The 26,659-nt window shown below is 47.4% G+C and overlaps 1 protein-coding gene across 5 annotated transcripts in view; it reads right to left on the minus strand.

The window, feature by feature from the left end:
- Nucleotides 1–312: 312 nt before the first annotated feature.
- Nucleotides 313–26,659, minus strand: part of DPF2 (double PHD fingers 2) — an 88,512-nt gene continuing 62,165 nt past the window's right edge. For 3 of the 5 annotated variants that reach the window (XM_075939131.1, XM_014580305.3, XM_075939134.1), the window contains 8 exons: nt 22,556–22,648; nt 19,480–19,558; nt 17,999–18,040; nt 10,742–10,879; nt 9,511–9,639; nt 7,990–8,102; nt 6,219–6,300; nt 313–3,923 (listed from right to left, as the gene is read on the minus strand). In XM_075939131.1, coding sequence (XP_075795246.1) covers nt 3,847–3,923; nt 6,219–6,300; nt 7,990–8,102; nt 9,511–9,639; nt 10,742–10,879; nt 17,999–18,040; nt 19,480–19,558; nt 22,556–22,648 — 753 coding nt within the window. In that variant the 3' untranslated portion in view covers nt 313–3,846. The remainder of the gene's footprint in view (nt 3,924–6,218; nt 6,301–7,989; nt 8,103–9,510; nt 9,640–10,741; nt 10,880–17,998; nt 18,041–19,479; nt 19,559–22,555; nt 22,649–26,659) is intronic. The other 2 variants (XM_075939132.1, XM_075939133.1) reach the window with 2 other exon arrangements.

Consider the following 26,659-nt stretch of genomic DNA (forward strand, 5'->3'; position numbering starts at 1 on the left):
AAGTTCTGGCTTCTGTTATGCAGGTCAGAATAGGTGATGTCACAGAATATTCTGGCCTTAAAAAAAAAAAATCTATGAATCCATGGCAGTGATATCCTTTGCCCACTCTCCTGTTTAGAAATTTAAGACACAAGCTTAAGAACCTTGCTGAACTAGAGCCTAACAACAAATGGGAAAAACAGAACAATGAAATAAACACCATTACCTTAACAGTTTTTCCTGGAGAACTGAATAGTAAATCAGAAGCACACCCAGCATCTAATCTCATGGCATCTGTATCAGTAACAAATAAAACAGCTTAAAATGAGAAAGCTGTGTAAAAATGTTTATTTACTAATGGTTTTTTTAATACAGTACCTTAAAAAATTACACACCTTGGCTCCACTTAAAGTGAGGAGGAAAGGGGAATAAAGGAATCTTAACAGCAGCAAAATATTCCCACTTGTTTTTTACTCTGTAAATTAAAAAACCAAACCCAAAATATACTTCTGAAACTTTGTGATTTAACTAGGTTATTGAAATGGAAAAACACAAGTCCACTATTCTCAACACAATCAGCTATTAATGCGTTTGCGTGTGTGCGTGTGTGTGGGAGTGGGGGAGGCAGCTTGCTAAGTCAGAGCAAAAAGCTGTGAAAGTCAGTCAAAGACAAAAACTAACTAAGCAGCAGGCGGCTTTCCCTGCTCAGAACTATTTGACATTTCTCCTCCAAGGGGGGGGTGAAGCAGCATTATAAAGAGTAGAGGAAATCAAGCTGCTCCCCCACTCCATCCCCTGAAAAACATTACAAGGTGAAAGCACAGAAACTAGCTATCTAATACTCTCCATTCCAACCCTAACGTGCTTCCTTATGGGAAATCAATGTAACTGGGGACACATCTGACCTGAGCGTTGAATTCCTGTTGCAAGGAGAGCTACATACAAATGTAAGTAAAATAACTGACCCCAAAGTGACAATATAGAGAGGTTTAACAAGCCATTTTGGTGATTTTGGGGGTAGGTGGGATAAGACACACATGTGATACTTTGCAGGGGATTATGGTCCGTCCAAGACAAGACACTCAGGGCCCTACAGTGCAGGCAAGAGCTACTGGGGAACAGCCAGTTTCAGTTAGGGCAACAGCTCCCCAGTTAAACAAGCAAGGAAGATTTGCTTAGTGACCGAGCCCCATTCATTAGAAGGCTCCGGATGAAATCAGAGGCAAAGCAGTCTTCTGCCTCTCCCTGCATTGAATCCCCACCCATTTCAGCTTGGACAGTCATTCTTAAGAGTGGATAAGATAATGAAATGGGCAAAGCTATGCTTCCCTTTCCAGGTGGCTTCCAACCACAGCTGAGTGGGATACAGGATTCCAAACAAATGCAGACAGGTCACTGTTGTGCAAGTGCGGAGGAAGTTCGGTCTTTTATTTAATGATTTCCATCTGAAGTTAGTGCTCAGAATTGGTCTGGACTGACAGTCTACTTTTAGCCACATGAGACATCATGGCAAGCATCCTCATTGTGCCACCATGTCCCTGAACCTGGCGTTTTTGTATTTTACTGGATTGAGACCCACCACACTCATTTAATATGGGCCACCAAATCACCACTGGCTGGTAATGGCTTCTGATTGCTACCAGCATGGGCTGGATTTGAACCAGTGACCTAGCAGTGAACGAGAATGTCCCCCTTCACCAACCCGAGCCATCCAGCCCCTTTTGTACAGGCGAAGTGTGTTTTTTTTTTCTTTTTTAAATGCGTTTCTAGTGAGTGAGGAAGAACGTAAAAAGGGATTTTGGAGGTAGGTTTGAAGTCGAGTTAGAAAAAACAGGCACATTATTTAACAGAACCCTTGTGTGTCACCTTTCCGAAGATGCTTCATCCTATACTAGAGCTGTACAACAAAAAACGTCCCATGCACCTTGACCCCGCTACTGAAAACAGCGATGCAAGGAGAGCTTTAAAAGGTCACCAGCGGGTTCCGAGTCACATGATTAGATGAGATTCCTGCAGAGCAGAAACAAAAATTGCGAGGAGGGGGATCCTTATTTTCCAAGGGAGCGAGCTGGGAGGAGAAAACAATTGGTTTAACTGGCTTCTCTTCCTCCATCGGCGAGCGGAGCAAGGTCCTGAAACAAGCCAGCTTAACCTTTAGGAACACACCACAGCAGGGGGAGATGGGTCCCTGCTGGCATGCATTCATACCCATTGGCTGGAACAGGCACTCCCATGTCTTGGGCATGCAGCTCCCTTGCATAGGCACATTAACTGGAGTGGCAAAGGAATCTGCAAATCAAAAGACTAGTCCATCCACACCTTGTTCCTGGAAACACAGTGGCCTCTGCTTGATAACCTTAGTCCCAAACCGTCACCCTCCTATCAGGGGCATGGTGCTGTCATTGCTACAGCATGGGAGGATTTAAGCCACTTGCAGGGGTGGCAATCAACTAGCTACTGTATGAGACTGTAAGAGTCCACAATGAAAGCCCCAACTGTAGTTTCATAACGATATGAAAATCTACAACATCTCCAAAAGCTGGGACCATAGGCTTTGTAGGTTAAAAAAAATAGGCAACACACCATTAAGATGCTTGAGTGCAGGGGATGTACATGGGAAGGGGCAACTTACACATCTGAACTATGTTAAGGCAGCAGTGAAGAATCTTAAGGACCACCCCTTTCTCCTCTCTAGAAGGAAGTCTGAAAAGGAGGCAGGGGCAGACCTTTTCCAAAATAACCTAGGGTGACATTTTAAACCCTGTGTGACCATTAGAACCTGAAACTGTGAGTGTAGTTTTACAGGGCAGGTGTAAACACACCATCAAGCTCAGACACTGCAGGGTCTATGGGTTTGACTGATCTCAGTCAGACCAGTCACTTCACATTTAAACTGGTGTGACTCAGGTGGAAATCAAAGGCCTTTGCTACACTGGGATATTGATCCAGACGATACCATACCCTCATCCACACACTGAATCCCTTCCAATCGGTGCTGGAATCTATTCTCTAGCAGGTGGTGTTGAAAGCTCTGTGGTCTTGTGACCTATACCAGTTGAACTGCTTTCAACTTGTGGAAGGAGGAGGAGGAAATCAGTGATCAATGCCCTCCTATTAACCAGGGATATGCTTCCTGTCTACACTAGGAAAAATGTGTTCACTTAAACCCAGTAATTAGGGAAAGCAGAGAAGGAGGATTTGGGATACGAAGAATGTCTGGAGCCACTTCCCTTTACCTGACGAGTTGATTTTTCTCAGACAAACTTGTATTATAAGAGCGTGGATGACAGGAGCTCTGGAGGTGGCTGCTAACTTGGTAACACTGAATGGCAAAACAGACTCAGGGATAGGAGCCATTTAAGCAAGGATGTAAGACCCCTTTTCTTCTATGGGGTTTCTTTCTGCACTGCAGAGTCCAAGAGACACCTTCGCCAGCATGAATAAGGCAATTCTCTCTCCTACATAGAGAAGAGAATCCTGTTTGTTGCATGTCATTTGCATGTTGGGACCGGTTTTGCCTTCAGTGAGGGTCAAGCATTGGTTCATGCTATATATGTTTGGAGCAGCGTCTAGACAGAGGCAGAAATGCAGCAACAACCAAAGGAGAGCCTTGCGTACAAGACTTCATCTAGGATAGCAGGGGAAGCAGATCCACTTCTAACCCCAGGCCAGGACGGATCTTCTGGTAACAGGCAGAATCCAATCTGCTTTGTAAAGGAGAGAAATTGAACAAAAAGGAACTCAAAGAAACACAGGAAAAGTTAAACCATAAAAAGAGAGAGAGAGAAAGTAACAGAGCCCTGTATGTAATGAATGACTGGAGGTTACTCTGTTGAGCCACGCTTTGCCCTCCAATCTAAAACTGGATCAAGAGGAGTTCTGGTTCTGGTAGATCGAGGCTTTCTCCTTCAGCAAATCCAGACACAAGTGACAGCTCCAGCTCCCTGCAAGAAGAGATGAAGACTCAGTAACTAGGCTTTCCCAGAATGCGTCGTGAACTGCACGTGTGAGGGGGCGATTTGCCTGCTGCTGAAATGTTGTGGCCAGCTCTAGGGTGGAACACAGTAGCTGTTTAACAGGACAACAGAGGAATGTTAGAACAGATTAACAAGCAAGCTGGTGGCTATTTAGGTGCCAAACTGGGGTTTATTTCTGGCTCTGCCACTGGACTACTGTGTGATCTTGGGCAAGTTACTTCCCCTCTTTGTACCACTAATTCACCTCCCAGCCTTTGTTTATTTAGAATAGCAAGTGCTTTGAGTCAGGAACTGCCTCACTATGGGTTTGTCCATGCAGTGTCCTTGGCGCCCCAGGACTGGGAGCATCCTGCCGCCAGAAACGGCAGCAGCCCCAACCCTGGGGCAGGATCCTGCTTTGTTGGTTAACTGGTTGAATGTTAGGTTAACCTAACATTTAACCTGTTAATTGATTAATCAGGATTTGACATTCCTAATGTTAACATACTACTACTAACAATGCACATGCAATAACAGGCCTCAATCGCACTGGAGCCCTCAACCATTACCACCATATTATTGGCTGAGTTTGCAAGGCATTACCATAATACTACCAATAGTGCACATGCTGTAACAGAGCCCAAAACTCTGCTGGGGCATCCTAGGAACTACTGTCATACAAATAAATGACTTGGAAGCGAGTGAGCTGGAAACAGAGAGATCAGAAATTTGGTCCCTTTCCAACTAGCAGTAAATATGAAGGAGGCATTAGCCCTTTAAGCCCTCCCACTCCCTAGTGGGCCCTTTAGATGCAAAAGTGGATGAGGTTTGTGCAGGTTACTAGACAGTACTGCTTTCCTCTTACAATCCTTGCCCAATTCCCCCACATGTCCACAAGATTCATGCCCTTGCTCCTGGAACATAGCCCAGCAGTTGTTAATCCAGAACTATGTGCTATCAGTATGCTAGAAAACAAAACCCCTTCCAATCTTCAGCTAGCCCTCCATCTAGATAATATTAAGTGAAAGACGTAAAAGATTATTTAAAATTAACACGAGTAAATCTAGGTCAGAGATTGCTTCTGCCTGCTCAAAAGTTACAAGTGTGCTTTGAAACCATGAATCAGCACATTATGTGAGGAAAGGTGGGGCTGCTGGAAAATATGGACTCTGCCACTTTTCTCTTGGGTTTGCTACCAATGCAGAAACATTTCCATGTTTGGCAGGATGCTATTCCTAGGCTTCCTTCCTCAGGATGCCTAGTGACATTCCCACCACATCCCAGGTGGCATAGAGACAGTTATGATTTAGTATTAGGAAGATCTACTTGCAAGGGCACTGCCCGGAAAAGATATATCTGACTACTTTGACAGCAGGGAGAGCCACAAGCCTCATCTCATCTGAACCCCTGTATGACACATGCTGAAGAATTTCATGGGTTCTGCTGTAAACAGAAACTTTTCTGATCAATTTCAACCAGAGCTGCACCTGCTTCCTCCGAGGCTGAATGTATTATTGGCCCTTGTATCCATAGCCTCTTTTTAAAAAAATCAATAATGGATTTTTAAATCAGATATGCTCCAACTAAAACATCAACTAATTCAGGATAGTGCTATGGTCTTTAATATACACAAGATCAGACGAACTGATCATAGTGGTTCCTTCTGGTATTAGAATCTGACAAAAACACAAGGCAAGTTATGGAGAAGCAGAGTATTTGTATAGCACCTGCCATAATGGGGTTCTGTCCCAGGACTGGGCCACCAAGGGGCTACCAACTATATGAATAAATAAAGTTGCATCCTAACCCTACACATGGCACAGTGTTTCCTTCATCACAAGATCCTACTGCACACCACTTGGCACATTTATCAGTTTTAAGAGGCACCCAGGGCTGCTGGTGCAAGTTAGGACTGTGGCTCATTGGGTGGAGGGGGGGAGAACTCCCAGCAGAAGGATCTGTGGGTTCAGGTCATAGCGGAACAGCAGAGCTACATGTGTCGAGGAATTCAGAGCCAGAATAGCAAGGGATGCTATGCGCCAAGTTTGAGAAACACTGGCAGAGCGCTGGATGGAGCGGGAAGCCAGGCCCAGAATCATAGAGGTGTTATAAGGGATTCAGAGCTGCGTGGGAGAAAGTTGCGCATTTCCTGCTCATGCCATGGCATGCTGCAACCTAATGCTACAACTCACTAGTGCTTAGAACCAAAACTATACAAAGCTATCAGAGTTCTACAGAGACAGACATACAGATGAAAAGTGGGCCAAGGAGGACTACAATTACCTTCAGGTGGTTCTGACATCGGTGGAGTTAGACAGTACATGTGATACCCACGATCACAATCGTCACAAAAGAGCAGCTGGTCCTAAGCAGAAGGGGGAGGAAAATAAAGAAAAATTTGGATGATTCAACAAAGCTCCACAAAGGGGCTCTATTTACAAGTCACTGCATGATTCTGCCACCCCAAACAACAACAGAGAGTGCTTTAATAAAATGCAAGTCTGAACAACCCCTCAGGGTCTTCACCAAGGACTGGACCTACCATGTTTTGACACATTTAAACCACAGGAGTAACCCATGGGGCCTGCCACGGACAGGGACACTCCAGTTGGGCTGTAGCAGCCCCTGCCTGCAGTGGAAGAACCTCTCCAGCCCAGCCATGATGGGCAGGAGGACCCAGCCAGGCTGGAGAGGCCTCCCCACCCACCAGCCCTTTAATCAGTTAACAGAATAAACACAATGTTTAACCAGTTAACCAATTAACGGGGATATTACATCCCTATTGCCACTGAAGATGCCCATGTAGTACTTGCAGGGCTGAATCAAGACACACTCCCATGCCTAGAGTCTTAGAAGCATGTTAAAAGGTCAGGATTTCCGTTTTCAATTTTCTACCCTTTGGAACAAGGAAACAAATTCTGACAGTGTGGCCTGAATGTAACTGATGCAGAGACATTGCCCTGAGTCCTCAGAGCCTAAGACATTAGCTCTGAAAGGATGGAGCATTTCACTGGTGACTAATGTTGTGACCTCCGCCTGAGTCTACAGAGAGCAGATTAATTACTCAGAGTAGAGGTGCCACACATTTAACCAAACACAGCCTGTCTTCATCAGTAAAAATCCTTGGGTAATGAGAGAAGCATCCACCAGAACCAATGAGGAAGCCCCACAACCCAAATGGATCCCCACTCCCCACCCCAGCTTGGGGGAGAGAGCAATGAGATGGTATGCCTAGAGCAGGGGTGGGGAATCTCTTTTGGGTAGGGAGCCACTGACCAACAGAAAATCAGTCAGGGGCTGCACACAAATGAGAAACCATCCCCCTCCCCACCCCGCCAATTCTCACTCATGTGGGCCCCAACTGAGAGGGAGAAAGTCACTCCCCACATTCTCCTTGCATACCAAAGCCTAGGGGGGCCCAGCCCAGTAGATTTTGTATGCGCCAGCCCAACAGTGGTGGGGCTGGAGCACCAGAGCATGCTCCCCAGTGATGGGGGGGGCGGGAGGCCCTAAGCAGTGTTCCCTCTAAACTGTGGGGCAGCACAGCTTCACAGGTGATTAATTAACCCCACCCAGTCAGCCAGTCCTGAGCCTCTGACCGGGCAGGGCTGATGAACGGCCTGTGAAGCTGTGCTGCCCGGCAGCTTAGAGGGAACACTGGCCCTGAGCCTCAGGGGGCCAGATCCAGGGACCACATCCAGACCCTGGCCTACGGTCTCAAGGGCTCCAGCGCAGAGTTCACCCTCCCTGAGAGCCTACCTTGGACATTATCCATAAATCCCACCTTTCAGCTAGTCGCCATTCTGAATTTAAACTCCCACAGTTAATTTCCATTCCAAAGATTATTCTCATCTCTCTGCCAAAACCATGCAAGCTGCTGCTCTCACTATGTAGCATGGCGAAATGTAGGCGGATAATGTTTGGGACACAGATGCCATGCACCCCTTGTGCAGCTTGCTGTTCCCCTCTAAGTCCCTGTTTGCAGCTGTGGATGCCCAAAGCATCAAGCCTGCTCTGCCTTGGTTGATCCCCCGCAGCACTGAAGGATACTCACATCATTCTCTGAAGTGCCACAGATGTTGCAGCACTTACATTCGATGCACTGCCAACGGTATGTCTTCACTGCTGCCATCATAACCGGGGTGAACTGGAGGCACGAAGGATGCCCTGCCAAGAGGGATGAAACAAAGCCACACATGGATATTGGGCACATCTGGCCTGGACAAGAGGCAAGAGCTCAGAGAGGAGAAATGGAAATGAAGACCAAACATAGGAAGGCAGGAAGATACAGAGGCTGTTTCCAGATAGCAGCAACAGCAGTGGTGATGGCTCTTGCCCCCAGAGAAAGGGAAACAAAGAGGGAGCAGTGCTAGACAAGGAAGGAAGAAGAAATATACAGAGAGGCTGCTCCAGACAGCAGCAAAGGAGATGGCTCTCCAGCTAACAGGAGAGCAGGACAAAGAAGCAGACAAATGGGGATGCTGAAGCACAGAGGGAAAGTGACATGCTCATGGTCACATCAGCAGCAGAGCCAAGAGCTGAAGCCAGGAGTCCTGTCTTCCAGTCTCCCACTGCTCTAATCACTAAAGACAATTCTCATTCTACATCTATATCAAAAAAAGATACACTGGCATTAGAAAAGGTTCAGAGAAGGGCAACTAAAATGATTAGGGGTTTGGAACGGGCCCCATATGAGGAGAGATTAAAGAGACTGGTACTTTTCAGCTTGGAAAAGAGGAGACTAAGGGGGGATATGATAGAGGTCTATAACATCATGAGTGGTGTGGAGAAAGTGAACAAGGAAAAGTTATTTACTTGTTCCCATAATATAAGAACTAGGGGCCACCAAATGAAACTAATGGGCAGCAGGTTTAAAACAAGTAAAAAGAAGTTCTTCTTCATACAGCGCATAGTCAATCTGTGGAACTCCTTGCCTGAGGAGGCTGTGAAGGCTAGGACTATAACAGGGTTTAAAAGATAAATTCATGGAAGTTAAGTCCATAAATGTCTATTAGCCAGTATGGGTAAGGAATGGTGTCCCTAGCCTCTGTTTGTCAGAGGGTGGAGATGGATGGCAGGAGAGAGATCTCTTGATCATTACCTGTTTGATTCACTCCCTCTGGAGCGCATGGCATTGGCCACTGATGGCAGACAGGGTAGTGGGCTGGATGGACCTTTGGTCTGACCCAGTATGGCCATTCTTATGTACAACTGGATATAAAACCTAGAGGCCTTGAATCCCATGCCTTCTCCTGCTCTAACCCATTAGACCCCTTATTCCCTCCCGAGTCGGGAACATAACCTAGGAGCATTGACTCAGCAGTCCCCAGGTTCTTCCTTCACTTAACTTAGGTGGGACAAAAAAAGAGACTGAACTGCAGAAATGTTCCTTGCTCTTGGCAAGAGACATCAACTTCTCGTCATGGATGACTGCAGCCACCACTTGGGACAACTAAGGGAGCACCCAGCATAAAGAACCACCCCAACTCAGTGAAGTGAAGCAGTAGTAGCAACAGCTCATGCTGGAGCATGTGCATCCAACCTCTTGAATGCAGGTATTGCAAAATCCAAGTACCTGATCGGCCGCAGTCTGAACAGGACACCAGCTCCTCTGGGTGTCCGGTCTTCTTATTGATTTTTGAGTCTCCCAAACAGAAGTCACAGTAATTGTTGGGCAAAGCCAAGCCATCAGGACCTTTCTTGGCTGTTTAGAAAAGAGACCAACCCACCAAACAGACAAAAAGTTATTTAGAGTGAGCAATAGCCCCCTGGAGAACATACAATGAGATTCCCACAAGGATTTTGGCCCATGTAAGCTTACAGATGCAGCAGAGAAGTTCAGGCTGTAGCAGAGGTACCGACTTCTAGAGTCGCATGGATACAAAATTTATCTCCACGGATGTGGACTGCTGCAAATATAAAGTGGATACCTGCAAAGTTGAGGGACTCTAGCAACAATGAGCAAGACCAGCAGGGCCACAGCCAGCAACCAGGCCAGAAATGGCAGTGGCAAAAACAACAGCATGTTGGGCTGCCACTCACAGGAGCCAGTGTCCAGCCTCGCAGTGTCTGCATTGCCCCCAGCCCTGCTCCCTCGGATGTGACCAGGTTCATCAACAGCTGTTCCTGATGGTGTGAAAAAGTGGCTCCTGCACTCCTGGAAGAAGAGTAGGGTACATAACCTGTCCATGTGCATGCAAGCCACTTGCACACACTAGCTTTTGCCACAGGTCTTGTTCATTGTTGCTGGAGCCCCGCAACTCCGTGGCTATCTGCTCTATACTAGTGGACATACATTTTGTATCCACACAGGACTATACTCACTTCTGCAGAACCTTTTATTTGAGACTCTCAAAGTACTTGAGAAACACAAAGCTTCACAATTGTGCATGTGAGGAAGGTAACTGTTCTTTCACCTGCCTTACACGAAGGTAAACAGACAGAGTGGGGAAGGGATTCTTCTAACACATCTGGCTGCGGCAGTGATGGAAAAAGAATCCCAGAGTTGTGGTCTGGCTAATCTAACCACTATGCTAATTCCCCCTATCTACATTGATCCCAGGTGTCTCAGCTCCCTTCTCTAACCTACTATGACCCTAGAGCCAAGAATCCTGATTGAGCCCTTCTTGTTCTAGGCCTCTAGACCTCCCATCTTCCTCCTAGAAGTGGGGATTGGCCCCAAGCGTCCCCTTCATTGTCTTGGTTCCTACACCATTCCTCTCTGGCCCTACATCTACATATCTAAGACTACAGAAGAGCCAGGACACGCAGGGCACGGGGTCAGGACAGTAGGCAAAAGGTCTTACACTTCTGCTCCTCGGATCTCTGAGAGACAGGCGTTGGGGGCTGTGAATCTTCCTTATCCTCCCCCTCCTCCTCAGCCAGATGGGAGTGAGCGTAGTGGTAACTAAGACCAGGGCGGTTCTTGTAACGCTTTCCACAGACTGCAAAAGAAAAAGGGGATGGGTCTGAGCTTCTGGCAGGCACGCAAGTAACACATCACTGCTTACCTGCAAATCCCCCGCTCCCTGAAACAGCCCTTCCCAAACCACCCTCCTCCCGCAGACACAGCTATTAACAGTGTATATCGGTCAACATGGCTTCAGGAAGGTGCCTCATGAGCCAGCAAGCTCATGGCTTGGCCAGATCCTGAGAAGCCCAGACATTTCTCCCCTTGTAGACTTTAAGCCATAAATCCTTCCACTCCTCTCCCCACCCATCTCCTGCGTGCTTAGCAGATCTTCCAAGGGAATGGGAAAGCTTTGCCCAGAACAATCCAAGCCATGAATCATAAAAGGAAATTCCCATCTTCTCTTGGGTTTAAACCCTGAAATTCAGGCCTGAGGCACTCCCCACACCCCCATGGGTGGTATCTCCTGGAACACATGCTCTCTAAGATCAAGAGACACTGAAACCACGCTGAAAGAACCTTACACAAACCCCTGGAAAACAAACACCACACTCTCCCCAAACTCCCGTACACACTTCTGTTGCTTCTGCCTGCTTTGCTATCCCTAGAAGGCAGCTGCTTTACAGCCACTGGAACCAGAGAAAAAGCCTGTTCTCCATGCAATAAACAAACTTCCCTTGCAGGATTTGAAGTAGAGAGCACAAGGCCCCTGGACTCAGGAGCCACCTCCCTGGTCTGTGTTCCTTTCTTACATTTATCCCTGATGTTGTCTGGTGCCAGAATAGCAGCCTCAAAGACCAAAGCTCACAGAACAGGCACAACACAGGCATCAGCCACCCAAGTTTCTCCCACACTCTCTGGCCACAAGACGGACAGGACAAGTCCTACTGTGGAGGGACTTCCCCATGACTGTGGGATAGCAGATTGACACTTCAGTCTTCAGGGCACATCTACTGGCCTCTCAATGTTAATGAAGGCTTCTGAGAGACGGGCACCACTGGGAACTGCTCTGAGAACAACCTGACTCATTTCATGCACTCGCAATCACTGAGCAGTCAGATGGCAGCTGCTTTTGGTCACCAATGACCTAGGCTATAATCGCACTGGTGAGCCGGCAGTGAGATGTTCATATTCTGCCCCCCATTCTGGTGTCCATGACAGCAATTACATCCTGCTTAAAATACAGCTGGGGAGTGGGGACAAGGACAGACGACAGGTTCTCTGTTGCAATCTATTCCCTTTGTGCCATTAGAGTGAGAACCTGCTGCAAGCCCAGAGCTAGGGAAACCCAGAGCAGCCAAAATAGCTCTTATGCTTCCCTCTATGCAGTTCCAAGCACTGGAAGGGAAGAGAGGATGCACATGCATAAGGAGCACATCACACTCCAGCCATCAGCAGCTGGTACGTGGTTTTTCCAGGATCATGCCAAGCTTGTGCAAAGCAAAGCATTCCCCATAGCCTGCTTTCATTTGCTTTGAAGATGGGCCACAGCGGAAGATCTACTCTTGCATGCAACGATCCCTGACTTTGCCTGCTTGCTTTATCCTACTCCACTCAATGAGACAAAACACCCAATTCCCACTTATCAACGCAACCAAGCAGCTGAGGTAGAAGGGCAGTAAGTGAAATTTTCAGAAGAGCTTAAATCCTAATGAGCTTCAGTGAGACTTACTTCCCTATGCCCTGGTCTACACTAGGAGCTTATTTCGAAATAAGCGCCCGGAGGCTGAATTTATAAGCAGTGCATCCACACTACCAAGTCCATTATTTCGAAATAATGGGCCACAGAGTTCAAATTCTGTACTCCTGCTTTTCATGAGGAGCAATGCTAATTCCAAACTAGTAATTTCAAAATAAAGATAGTGTGGATGCTCTTGTGCCGCTAATTTGAACTTACTGGCCTTCAGCAGAGCTCCCACACCTCCCTAGAGTGCTACCTGGGGCTCTACATCCAAGGTAGCATGTCCACAATAATGGAGCCTGCCTTGGAATAATTTCAAGGCTTCCCTGTAGCAAGGGCAAGCTAGTTCAAATTTGTTAAATCGGGAGTTAAGTGAAATTTAGTCATTTTGAAACAGGCCATTTCTGCACTAGGAAACTAAGACACTTTTGAATCAGGACTTAGGCCAGTGGTCACCAATCAGAAAACTGGGATCTACCAGTAGATCTTGGAGCCTCTGACAGGTTTGGCCAGGAAGCTATCAAGTGCTGGCACTTCAGCCACTGTCATGCTGCTCCTGCCCTCTGCCTTGGAGCTGCCTTTTGGGAACATCCTGCTTGCTGTGCAGGGTGTGGGAAGGAGGTGTCCCTCCTCCCCCCTACTCCTGTACCCTGTCTCCAGAGAGAGAAGGGGAAGGAAAGGAGCTTAGCAATGCAAATCTATCACTCACACACTGCGTGTGTCTGTCATTCTCACAAACACACTGACCTTCCCTCATCTCCTGAACCAACACGTACATGGGGGGGCCGTTACTACTTGCAAAGTGGGTTATTTTTAGTTTTTGACTGGTCTGTGCATTTCATCATTTTCATATCTTTCTTATGCTTAAATTTAATTCTTTGAGTAGCGAGTTCTAAAATGCCTAACCTGGCATGGCTGGAGTGATTAACTCTGTGGTAACTGTGCTCCTGGAAGTGGCTGGCATGTCCCTGCAGGCCCTGAGAAAGTCAAATCAGGGGGTCTCCGCATACTGTTCTTGCCTGTGGACACAACTCCTGCAGCTCCCATTGATCAATAATGGAAAACCATGGCCAGCGGAGGCAGTGGGGTCAGTGCCTGTAGATAAGGGGCAGCACATGGATCCACTGCTGTACATGCCAGCTGCTTTCAGGAGTGGTGCAGGGCCAGAGCAGGAGTAAGCCTGCCTTTGGCTCCATTGCTCCATCCCTGGGGCAGCTGTCCAGCTGGTCCCAGGAGGGATGGGATCAAGCCCAACCCCCTGTACTCCCCAGGTGAATGCTGTATCCCCTGGGCAAGTCCAGCTCCCCTTATTCTTTGTTGGCTGTCTGGTCATGTGGAGGGGAGGCAAGACTCGAACCCACCACCCTGTGCTCCCCAAGCCAATGCCTTATCTCCTAAGCCACTCCAGAACCCACCTGACCTCCCTGCCTTCAGGGCATCCCTTATCCAAATTAGGAAGGCAGGAAGTCAGCACCATCCCCTGGGACAACTAGTGTTGGTTGCAAGGCTGCTGCCTGAGTGGGGATCGGGGAGGGGGAAGAGGAGATGGGAGGGGAGACTCGAGTCCACTCAAGTGCTCCAGACATTGATGCCATATCCCCTAGGCCACTCCAGAACCCACACCACTTCCTACCTTCGGCAGGTCCCTTATCCTGTTTTCCTAACGCGGGAGCCAGCTCCATACCTGGGGCAGCCTGTGTTGGCTGTCCAGCCTCTCCCACGGTGGGCGGGAGGGGGGACTCGAGCTCCCAACCCTGCGCTCCCCAGGCAAATGCCCTATCTCTTAGAGCACTCCAGAATCCACCTCACCTCCCTGCTTTCAGGGCCAAAACCAGAGCCTGCACCCCAACTCCCTACCCCAGCCTGGTGAAAGTGAATGAGGTTTGGGGAGGAAAGGGGATGGAGTGAGCAGGGTGATGCCTCGGAGAAGGGGTGGAGCAGGGGTGGAGCCGCAGAGAAGCGGGGGAAGGAAGCTGGGCAAGGGTATTTGGGTTTGAGGTAGATCTTACATTGCACTTTAATTGAAAAAGTGATCTTGTGGTTAAAAAGGTTGGAGACCACTGACTTAGGCACTGTCCCCAATATAAAGGCTTTGTCAGAGCAGCTCTAATAAAGCTATACCAGCGAACCCACCCTAGACCATATCTACACTAGGGACTTGGACCTTCACAATAGCTGTGTCAGTCAACAATACAAAGAGGAGTGAACATTGACAGAGTTGTGCTGCCAGAAGTCCCTACTGTAATCGATTTTTCCAACACAGCTTGCTTTCTTCAGGGGGAGTCTGCATGTGCATGTTGGTTTTACTGTGCTGGCATCGTGCGGTCCACACACGGAGTGATTTGTCAGTGTGGCATGTGGACTGAAAACCCACCCAATTAATTTCAGATGCTGGCCTCCAAACCACAGTCGGAGGAGGACTGTTTTTGGTTACAATGACCCTGACTGGATTCGAACGGGTGGTAAGGGGTTCGGTATACTACCCCTAATCGGAGCCAGCTGGGGTGCATTACATCAAGCTACAGCAGCAGCCCCCATCCACAGGGAGCTTGGAACCCCCACGGACAGGGGACGTTTTGTGGCAGACTCCCCTGCCCCTCCCCCCTGCGCTGTCTCTGATACAAAAGCAACAGGGAGGGGAGAAATGCAAGCAGCTGAGAAAATTAACTAATAAGCCTACGCTACTCATCCACATCCCCAGCACAGAGTCATGAAATAAGCTAGGGTGGTGGGCTTTTTTTGTTTTGGTTTTTTGTTTTTGTTTTTTGCTGGTATAATGCATTTACACTAAGGATTTTATTAGCACAGCTTGTTGGTTTAGGCTCCTAAATCATTTAGGTGGTTTGATAACTTTACTCAAAATCCTTATTACCCAAGATTGCTAGTGAGTGGGAATAGAGTCACGGCTGGATAACAAGGAGGAGAGAGGCAGGGAGAACAGAGGGAAAGTGATGAAGCTTAAACTGAGTCTCAGAGAGGGACAGATTAATTTGGGCTTGCCAAGATTTTCAATAAAGCAAAGATGGGGACAAGAGAAATCCCAAGCCTGTTAGTCATTTAACCAAAGACTCAGATCTAGCAAAAAAAGGGGAAAGACGAAAAAAATCTAAAACCATTAAGTCAGTCAATTTATATAGCAATTGGAAAGCCTATTTGGCAAAGGGAATTACTGTTCTCTTAGGGTATGTCTAGACTATATGGCTCTGTCGACAGAGCCATGTAAACTAGTTTACTGGACATAGGCAATGAAGCGGGGATTTAAATAATCCCCGCTTCATTAAAATAAAAATGGCCACCGCGCTGTGCCGACAATCAGCTGACCTGACACAGCGTGGCAGTCTAGACACGGATGGGTCGACAAGGGAAGCTTTTGTCGATCGCTCCTGTATGCCTCATGAAACGAGGTTTACAGGAGCGATCGACAAAAGCTTCCCTTATTGACCGATCCGCGTCTAGACTGCCACGCTGTGCCAGGTCAGCTGATTGTCGGCACAGCGCGGTGGCCATTTTTATTTTAATGGAGCAGGGATTATTTAAATCCCCGCTTCATTGATTATGTTGGGTAAACTAGTTTACATGGCTCCATCGACAGAGCCATGTAGTCTAGACACATCCTTAGTGCCGTGTAAACGTAGTACAAGCCAGGCCTGGCTAGCTCCTCCAGCAGCACTGTTCTCTGGATACTTTTGCTGCAGCAGAGATCTTGTATGTACTGGCTTGGATGGAATGGAGTTGGACTCTGAGCAGTCATTGGGATAACGATGGCTTCTCTCTAATCCAGGTGATATATTATAGGTATTAAATAATGGTAATTTTAATGAGAAATAAAAATGTTTGTTCTTATGCAGCATATTTCATCCAAAGACCCCAATGCACTGGACATCCACCACTTTATAGAAAAGCCAAGATCATACAGCGTCTCCAAGGTAGAGCCCAAAGCAAAACTCAGGAGTCCTTACTTCCACCCACCCTCTTATTTTAACCACTATACCCCACTCCTCTCCTGGAGCTAAGAAGCCCAACCTGCCCTCCCCCAATTCCAACCCACTAGACCACCACTCACCCCTCCTGCAGGTCAGACTAGAACCCTGACTCTCAGGCCCTAGCTGTAATAAGACCACTATGTTGCACTATAGAGAACAGAGGCAGCAGAGGACTAGCGATGAGGTGGCTGGGGAAGGGGAGAAAAGCCAACATGCTGGATTTCTCTTTACTACAGATGCCATGTAACAAATGATGGATGATCAGGCCCCATGTGAGGAGTTTAATGAGGCCACAGAAGTATGCGTTGTTGCAGAAAACTGCAGATACATAACTTTGCCAATCAAATATTTAACAGAGCCTGCAAATTCCAGAGACCTAGCCAATGCACTGGCTTGCCCAGCAGCCTTTTGAACCTGCTGTTGCATTAATATCTAATCCCAGCTGTGGAAGAAAAGGGAAGCAGTTAGAGTCGTGCAGGTGCAGCTGAAGCGAGATGGAGTAGCAGATTAACTAGGAGGCATAGGAGCCCAGTGAGTCAAAAAAGCCATCACAAGTCTGAGCCAAGAAACAGAAGAACAGCATAAGGAAAAACAAATTTGACTCTTATTACACCATCATTTACCACCTAGAATGTCACTGGTGTCCTTGCCAAGCCAGGAGCTAATGCTACAGCAGCCAACAAGGAATGGGTTTAAGCCATACCGCACCGCTTCAGAATTCTGAGGACAATGGTCGACAACACCCACTCCCCATGATGTCTATCATTCATTCAAGCATCTTGCAGTTTTAATGGACCCAACATCTCTATTTCCAAAAAGACATCTCCCATGGTAACCAAAACCCCGAGAATAAAGTCAGTTATGCTTCAGAGGAGGCCTCAGCCATTCCAGAGTGGGTTTGAATTCATCACATGAATTTAGTGTTGGCAAAAACGGACAGATTGACATCCCAAGACAGTGAGGCCTCTGTATCCACAGCACCAGTCAGGGCACTTCTCCCTGCACTGTGGGCAAGAGGTAAGATTTTCAGAAGCAATTAGCAATTTTGGGTGCCCTGTTTGAGACATCTCCGCGGGGCCTGATTTTCAGCAAGCGCATGGGCTCGCCCTCTGAAAAACAGTATGATGAGGGAGATTAATAAGTTTATGATCATGCTGACATGACATGAAATAGTAAGGACTCAATGAACCAGGAGAGGTCCTCCTTAGTGTCATGTTCTGCAAATTAGGTCTCTGTAATAAAGGCTCTAGGGTTGGGTTACCCAAGATTACCAGTCACATTTGAAAACCATGGCCAATGGGAAAGTTAAAACTCAGTCTCCCTGGCCTCTCATGCAGTAGGAGAGCCAACCACTGCAAACTGGTGGTTTTGCTCTGATTTTTCCTAATGCTCTGGATTGAGACCCCACTCCAAAGAATTTTTAAAACTAACATTCCAGGAGAACAAAGTCAGGAGGAAATAAAAAAAGCAGACAGAGAGAATGGACTACCTCGGTCGGGAGGTTTCAAGGTATGCTTTTGTTTGTAACTATCTGAAATACAGAAAGAGAATAATGAGAAAAAGGTGAACACACCATAGGTCACACACATGGCAAGCAACAGAGAGCAGAGTGATTTTAAAAGGAGAAAATAGAAAAAATATTGCTTCGTTTTTTTAAAAAAAACTAGTAGCAATTCTACCAGGACAGTAGGAAGGAGAGAGAAAAGTAACCGTAAAAAGTCAGGCTTTTGTACATTCTTTTGCCAATTTAAAGTTCAGAACCATAGGAATAGCTGCTCCATTGCACTACTTGAGTTTTTCCAGTGGGATTCCCACTGACAGCAGGGAAAGAAACAACAGCACAGAATTCTGCAAGGGGCAGCATGGGACAAAGTCTTGAGGGACGTAGTGGCTGCTACCAAATCAGAAACAGACAGTAACGCACAACAGGATGTCATAGAAATCCCATTTGCTTGCCCTAGACACGCGCTTGACGTATTCATTCCCAGCAGGGCCAGAATGTCTTTCTGTTGCCAATAAAATTACTGAAATTTAATCCCATGAGAGCTAAATTAGCTCTCCCACACCACAAGTGTGGAATGAAACCCACGTTTTGTGGCCACAGCATGGACCAAAGGGTCTTTAGGACAACAATCAGCAAAGCAGCAACTATATCTCCAGTAGGACAGAACTGAACCCTGCCCTCCAGCTGCACTATGAGGTCTGAGAAGAGGGAGAGGACAAAGTAATTGGATTCCACAAACCCTGCAGCAAACAGATAGTTGAGTCATGTATTGAATAGCATAGGGAAGGGTGGGTTGGGCTATTCCAGGCCCATAAAACAGACAACCTAGAAATCAAAGACAGGAACCCTGGGTTAGTGGGAATGAGATCTCAGTGTTCATTCTCCCCACTACCCACACCCATATCTCAAGAAACAATTTTCAATCAGATTCAGAGACCGTGGCTGGATATTAATATGGAGCTCTGACAGCTCCTTGCAGCCAAACAGAAAAGTATTATGTTGGCACTGCAGCCAGAAATGCCATTCACACCTGTGGTGCAGGCTGAAGTGTTGCAAGAACGCAAGCAGAGTGACTGGCTGTGTCAAGCCGTCCAAGCATCTGCAATGGCCTTCTTGCTTAGTGAAGATTCTGCTAGAGTGGGAGAACCTGCCTGCAATGCCACATATCACAGGTATCCTTTCAAGAAAAACAAATTGGACTCTCCACACCCAGCAGAAACTACATCTCTGGATTAGGGCCACAGCTCCCAAGAAAAACAAACAATGGGGGAAGCTTACAAGTCCTCTGAATATTCTCAGATGCACCTCCATTTTGAACACTATTACACCCTGCAAAAATCCCATCCTGCCACCCAATGGATTGCAGAACATTACTCCCTTCATCCCTCACTTCACAAGCAAATACATTTAAGACAGCTTTGTTCCAGAGTGCAGACTACAGGGAGACAAACGCCCTTCATACTCACTGTCACAGGCATAAGGTTTATCTCTATCTTCTAATATGGCTGCATCCAGCTTCTTCCGAGCACCACTTACACCTTTACCCTGGGAACCAAAAAACATCACATCAGTGAAGTGCTGTAGCCAACACATTTGCTTCTGAAATTTGCTAATTTTTATGCCACCAAATTAGCTGAGTTTGTAAGGTATTAGTCAGAGAGGCTCCTGCCTCTGTGTAGCTAAACTAACAAATTAACCAACCTGCTTGAGTATAGTCAATCAAATAGTGCCCCTTAGTGGCCTTTGCCTGAAATAATTCATAGATTTTAAGGCCAGAATGGACCATTAGATCCTCTAGTCCAGGGGTCGGCAAACCTTTCAGAAGTGGTGTGCTAAGATTTAATTTATTCACTTCTATTTATGGATCTGCGTGACACTGATACTTTTTAAACTCAACAATAGTCCTACTTACATTTTAGCAGCTTCATTAATAAAATGCATTAAGATGCAGATCTTACATTACTTCAGTCTTTATGGACATTTAATTTTTGTTCTCTCTCCTGAGACTGTCAAAAAAGTGGCTGTGTTGTATATTCTCTGTGATATGGACTCTTAAGTGAAATGAGTCAAGTTGTGTCTGAGACACACAAGCCACCAAATTTACATGACTACTTATGAGGGTTGGATTTCACTCTGTGGTCCAGCAGCCACCCCATCCCAGCCACCAGCCAGCACAGGCTCAAGGAAACTTTGGAAGCCAGAAAGGTCTGCCAGATTGGCTGGGGAGGAGGGGGAGAGGGGAGACCATCAAAGCTGAACTGCAAACCACTAAGCAGGGTTCGTGTGTTGTAGGTATTCCTCACTTGTTGTCCCCCACACCCCACTGTCTCTTGGGCTAGGGGCTGAGGTGATTCAGTGCACCTGGGCAACCTGGGTTGAGGACCCAATCTCAGCAGCTAGGGAAGATCAGAGACTCCCAAGCAGGTTAGGCTCCATGCACAGAAGCTGAATGCTCAGAGGTACCCCTGAGCCAGGAGCAGGCTGGAGCCGGGCGGGGGTGCGGTAGCAGCCACGGGGAAAAGGAGGGCTTGCTTTCAAGTGCTGTTTTCCTGCTTCAGAGGGCAGAGGTGGTGCTGCTTTCCAGCCCCTCTGCCACCTTCGCCTGGGAGTCCCATCCCCACCTCCTCCAGCCCACCGCCCTCACAACCCTAAATCTGCAGCCTCCTCTCCTGGCCCCTAGAGCTGGTGCTGCATCCTCGCACCAACTGAGAGACTCCAGTGGTGGCTCAGACTCCCTGCTGCGTGGGAGGAAAGATGGGGGGTGAACTCCCGCCTCAAATCATGCACATGCCACTCAAACAGCTCACGTGCCACTTATGCCATAGGTTGCCAACCTCTGATCTAGTCTGACCTGTCTAACAGAGGCTGGAGAAATCTGGTCAATTACGCAAGCCATTGGGCTCAACAGCGGTTTGACTAAAGCATCTTCCAGAAAGGCATCCAGTCTGAATTTGCAGACCCCAAGTATCCCCCACTTCTGAGAGAGATTGTTCAATGGCTAAATCCTTTCACTTTGAAAAATGGGTGCCTTATTTCTAATGTGAATTTGTCTGGTTTTAATTTCTGCCATTGATTCTTGTTTTGCCTTTCTCCAGTATGTTAAAAGATCCCTTTAGTAAGCTAGGATTTCTCCTTTTAGAGGGCTCATGCACCTTAATCAATTCACTTCTTAATTTTTTTTTATAAGCTTCACAGACCTTTCAAGGTACATCTACACTGCATGTGCGTACCTCTTTAGAGCAGTGGCTCCCAACCTTTTTTATGCTGAGGACCAGCAAACCCATTCACAACGTTTTTGGCAAACAATGAATATGCAAATAAAATGTTACCTGACCGCCTATCCCCAATCCAGCCCCTTGTTCCCCAGTGCCTAACACTCTTTGACCCCCATTCCTATGCCCCATGCCCTTTGACCTCTGACCTCTACAGGCCATGCCAACACCCTTTTGCCCCATGACCCCACCAGCCCTCACCCAACACCCTTAGCCTCCACCCCACCCCCACAATCCCCAGAGCAAGGCGGCTCCCCTAGGGAGCATTGGCGGCGCATGCTCCCTCCTTTGCTCCCGCTCCCTCCCAAAGTGCATGTTGCATCCCCATAGGAGGGAAGCATGGAGCCCTGTCTGGGCTGCCATTACCGAAGCGGCGGGAAGGAGAGAGGCGTCTCCTGCACCACCTCCTCCTGACACCGCTCCAGGTGGCAAAAGCAGCCATGCGGGCAGTGGGATCAGCTGTTGGTGACGTGCACATTCCCTCCTCCTTCGCACCCCGTTTTTCCCCAAGCGTGGAGGGGGAGAGGGAAAGAGGGAGGGAGGAATATTCTGCTCCACCTCCTCTTGTCGCACCTCAGCCACCATGGCTGCCTGAGCTGAACTCCCATGAACAGCCAGCTTGACTGCCATCAGCAGCTAGCAGTCTGCAGACTGGTGGTTGGGAACCGTTGCTTTAGAGTACATCCCAGAGCCAAGGCTTCAGACCAAATCTAAATAGCTACACCGCAATTTTATAATCCCACAAGTCTGAATCAGCTGACATGAACCACCCACAGGTGTTTGACTGCAACATAGATACACCCTAAATCTCTCCATGCATTTTCTCCAGCTCTTAAGTAATTTGTGTGTGTCTGTTCTATACCCTTTATGATTTTTCAACATTCTTTTTGACATTCAGACACTGTCCAGTTCTAGTATTTCAATATTGATCTCACCAATGCCATACACAGTCCAGCCCCAGTGGTAGTGTGACAGTGCGAGGGAGGGGGTTGTCAGTGGAGTTCCCATGGGCTTCTTCGGAAATCCCAGCTCTAGTTCTTACCATGGCGGCAACATGTTCTGTAATCATGCTGGATATGGATATAATGTGGTACTGAATAGTGTTTACCACATGGTCCCAAGCATTAATGGTGACAGACCTTTACAATGAGTAGTGGTCTCAGTCTTCAGGAAAAATACATAGGGCAGACTCAGTGGAATTACTTGGCGAGGCCCAGTGAGACAGAACCAAGAAAACCCACAGCACCCTAATTCCTCTCACTGGCATTACCTTGGCTTTTCCTTTGCCTCGTCGCTTTGGTGTATCCTCTTCATAGTCTTCATCATCCAGATCATCCAGGAAATCATCAGGTTCAAGGATCCGCTACAGAGATGAAAATGTTTATTGTAGGGGGGGAAAAAATCTTCGCATGGTTTGGGGAAAAAAAGAAATGGAAAATAGACAGTGATGTCAGAACTTGGCTGGGGAATGTCTACTCAAAGCTACATACACGCTCAGAAAAAGAAGTGGCTTTCAGAGCAGGAGTGGGGAGCGGGGAGGAATTTTCAGGTACATTTTACTCCCAATCACACTAAAGAAAAGACTGGTCTTGTGGTTATGGAATCAGGCTGTATTCAGGAGAACTGGCCCTCAGCTCTAGGCTCCTCTACAGATCTTGGGTGAGTCATTCAGGTTATGCCTACACTTGCAGTTGATTGACAAAACTTTTGTCATTCACAGTTGCTTAAACGCACACACCTCCCACGAACGATAAAGTTTTGCCATGAGTGAAAGTGTAAATGCTGTTTTCTCAGCAGGATCACTCTGCAGCCAGCAAAGCAAAATCCCCTCATTGGGGTGGAATTATTTGGTTGACAAAAAGTGCCAACAGTGTTTACAGGCTCTAACTTTAGTGACAGAGCTGTGTCGACAGTCGTGGTGCTAAAAGCTGCATAGTGTAGACATATCCTTAGTACCTGATACAGCATGAAACTTTAATATATGGCTAACATTAATACTGAGTAGTTACAAGTTGGGCCTGACCAGTCCCAAATGAGGGATTCTCTTGGACCAGGGCAGGTCATTTCTAGCCCTCCAGCCCAACTCCACTCCTGGCCCACTGGCCCAGCCAGATTCCCAGGGCAGGGCTTCCAGCCACCAGCCCCTCTGCAGCCAGCCCAGCTCGGCTCCCACAGGGCTCCTGCCTCCAGTCCTGCACCGGGACTATCTGGTACAGCAACATCCTGCCCGATTACAGATGTTGCTGGACCAGAGTCTTGATTTAGAGAGGTTCAACCATTTTTAAAAAGGTTCAAGAATTTACTCCAGGGGAATATGAAATGTCATAGCTAAGGAGCTTATTTCAGAACAGACATAGGGATGAGAGAAATGCAGTGCCAGGGAACACTGCTCACCCCAAACTGGGAGCAGCTGGGAAAGGTCCTACAAAAGACCCTGCTAGGAGAGGCGCAAAGAAAAAAATAATTACCATGGAGCAGATTCTCCATTCTCACCAGGAGAGGAAGAGAGACAGATAATGCTCCCTTTAATACCTTCTATCCATGTACAGAATAAATTTGTATGTGCACCAAGGTATGCGTGAATTGCACCACCAGTAGAAACAAAAAAACCTAGCTGCGGGCACTTTGTTAATCACCTGTGAAGCATCTGAATTTCTCCTGAGCAGCCGCCCAAGCGCGCAGGGAACACTGGACAAAGAAGTGATGCCTTCTACTTTAACAAATGCTTAGGTGGAGGAAATAGGAACGATACAATGTGTAGCGGATTTTGCTATGCACAAAGTGCTTAATGCTAACAAACCGAATGTAAGTAATGGTAGCTAATTATGGATTGCTGTGACCACCGCCTATCAAGTCTTACTGTTTGCTTGCGCTCCCCTTGTCTGTTTGCAATGTCCACCTATTGTGTTTGGTCTTAGTTAAGTTATTTGGAGCAGGAGACATTTCTTTGTTCTGTATTTCCACAGTGCCCAACACAATGGCCTCATATGCACTATTTACATGACAAATTAAATAAGACTACTCACAGACCTAAATTTAGGCATTTGTTAAATTGGGGTGTTCATTAATTTCCTGGTGACTCAGTTACCTACCAATATAATGCGCCTAATACTTTCTCACTTCCATCCCAACCCTTTGCCTGTCTTGTCTATATAGAACTTTTCAGGTAGAGACAGTCCCATTACCTAACACAATATGTGCACAACACCTGGAGAATGGGGCCCTGATGAGGCCTCCGGATGCTGCAGTGATACAAGAAAAAAAAAATCAGTCTCATAGAAAGGATATATAACAGACACCATAGTAAAGAGCGCTGTATAAAAGCTTAGAAAGAAAAACATTGTTTACACTGAAGTTCCCAGGATAATATATTTCTCTAGCATCTTTCATCCCTATATGGTACACGGAAGATGACTGGTTCACACAGCACTAAATTGCAGTTGTTTGTGCAATGGAACACAGATTCTGATTGTAGAGAATTGGGAAACTTCTGATTTATTCTTATCAAAGAATGCATCACTCAATTTCATCTCTCATTTTATTTAATCATCTACAGGGCTTGAAGGGGTTAAACTTCTCTCTTGAAACAAGCCAAGCAATACAGTGTCTGAGAGAAAGTCACTAAGCATGAACAAACTATCAGAAACCAACATCATCTGTAAAGCTCTCCATAGCATGGGGGAAACTGCAGAGAATTGTTTTGACAGGTTCCTGAGAACCAGCAGACAAAAAAAATTGGAAATATGTACAAAATGGACAGCTAGCCAAGGTGAGAAGGGAGTGGGACTCTCACTGGTTATAGTTTCACATCAGTTCTTGGATCCAAGAGGAACAAACTCTGATGATGAAAGGTTTGGAAGACCTTGAAATCTACCAAGATCTCCATGTGGAAGATGGGTAACGTGGTAAAACAGCATAGGTATTTATGGTTTTCAAGATATGTTTTCTCTGTAGAGTTCTGTGTCCTGAATAAATACCTCCCTTTATGGAAGATGGCTGTTCACCGATAAAATCTCTCACTGTACACAGGAAAGAGCAGGACTAAGCTGAACTAAGTTCCAACTTGCTACAGTGATCACAATGAGCTTCAAGAGGAAATTGTGGCCAGAATCTCCAGAAAGAAGGGAGAGGAATGCAGGTTCCCACCACAAGAAAGCTAACAGATCAAGACCTGAGTGGAGATACCATAGGCCAGGCCTCAAAGAACACAGAGGCCTGTTTCACAACAGTCCACCAATTTCATCTAGAGTTATTAATTTACACCAGTGGTCTCCAACTTAATTTACAATTTTTAAATCTCAGAACAGGCAAAGATCTACTGTCCTGCCCCTTCCTGGAAGCCCCGCTTTCTCTATTCTCCTCCTGTCCATCACTTGCTATCCCCAGTCCTTACTTACACACTCTGATAAACAGTTTATTTTTAAATTATGCAATATATAAAATTAAAATCATGTGTTTACAGTTATGAAATAAATGGTCTATTTTTTATTCATACTATTTAAATCTAAAATGAAGCATTTATAATTATACATTTGGGGAGAGAGTTCTGGGGGCAGGGGAGAGGGAACAGGGTGCTAGGAGGGCAGAGGACAGGGTTCTGCAGCAGGGGACAGGGTGCCAGTGGGGACAGAGTTCAAGGAGTGGGGACAGAGCTCTGTAGCTGGGGACAGGGGAGTGGGGACAGAGTTCGGGAAGTGGGGACAGGAATGGGGACAGAGTTCTGCAGCTGGGGACAGGGGAGTGAGGACAGAGTAAGGGGAATGGGGACAGAGTTCTGTAGCTGGGAACAGGTGGGATGCCAGTGGCAGCAGAGAGTCCCCTGAATCTGCCTCCTCCCAGGATTCCCCCCCCCCCCCCCCCGCAAGAAAGGGAAGCCAGCACATGCCTCCTCCGGGCCCGAATCTCCCCCCCCCCCCCCCCCCCCCACAGCGCAGGGAAATCCTACGTGTGCCTGCACCAGGGCCAACCCCCGCTCCCGCGGCAGGGCCAAACCCCCTCCTGCAGCATGGCCAAGCCCCGTGGGCGCCTTCCCCGAGGTCAAACCCCCCCCTCCCATGGCACGGCACGGCACAGCCTGACCTGACCCTCTCCTCTCCTTCTGCAGCCCAGCCAACCCCTGCAAGCACCTGCCCCGGGGCCAAAACCCCCTTCCGCAATGCGGCCCAGCCCAGCCAAGCCCCTCCCCTCCCGCAGCGCGGCCAAACCCCGGGGCTGACTCCCGCTCCCGCAGCACAGAGAAACCCGTGCTTGACTCACCCCTCCAGAGCTGGCGGCGCAGGGAAGCCACCGCACTCCTCCTCCAGGGCCGATGCCCCCTCCCCCAGCACGCAACAGAGCTGTGGGAGGGGAGCAGCCCGCGCAGTTCCGGAACCCC

The sequence above is a fragment of the Pelodiscus sinensis genome, chromosome 11 (genome assembly GCF_049634645.1).
Source record: "Pelodiscus sinensis isolate JC-2024 chromosome 11, ASM4963464v1, whole genome shotgun sequence".
Taxonomy (NCBI): Eukaryota; Metazoa; Chordata; order Testudines; family Trionychidae; genus Pelodiscus; species Pelodiscus sinensis.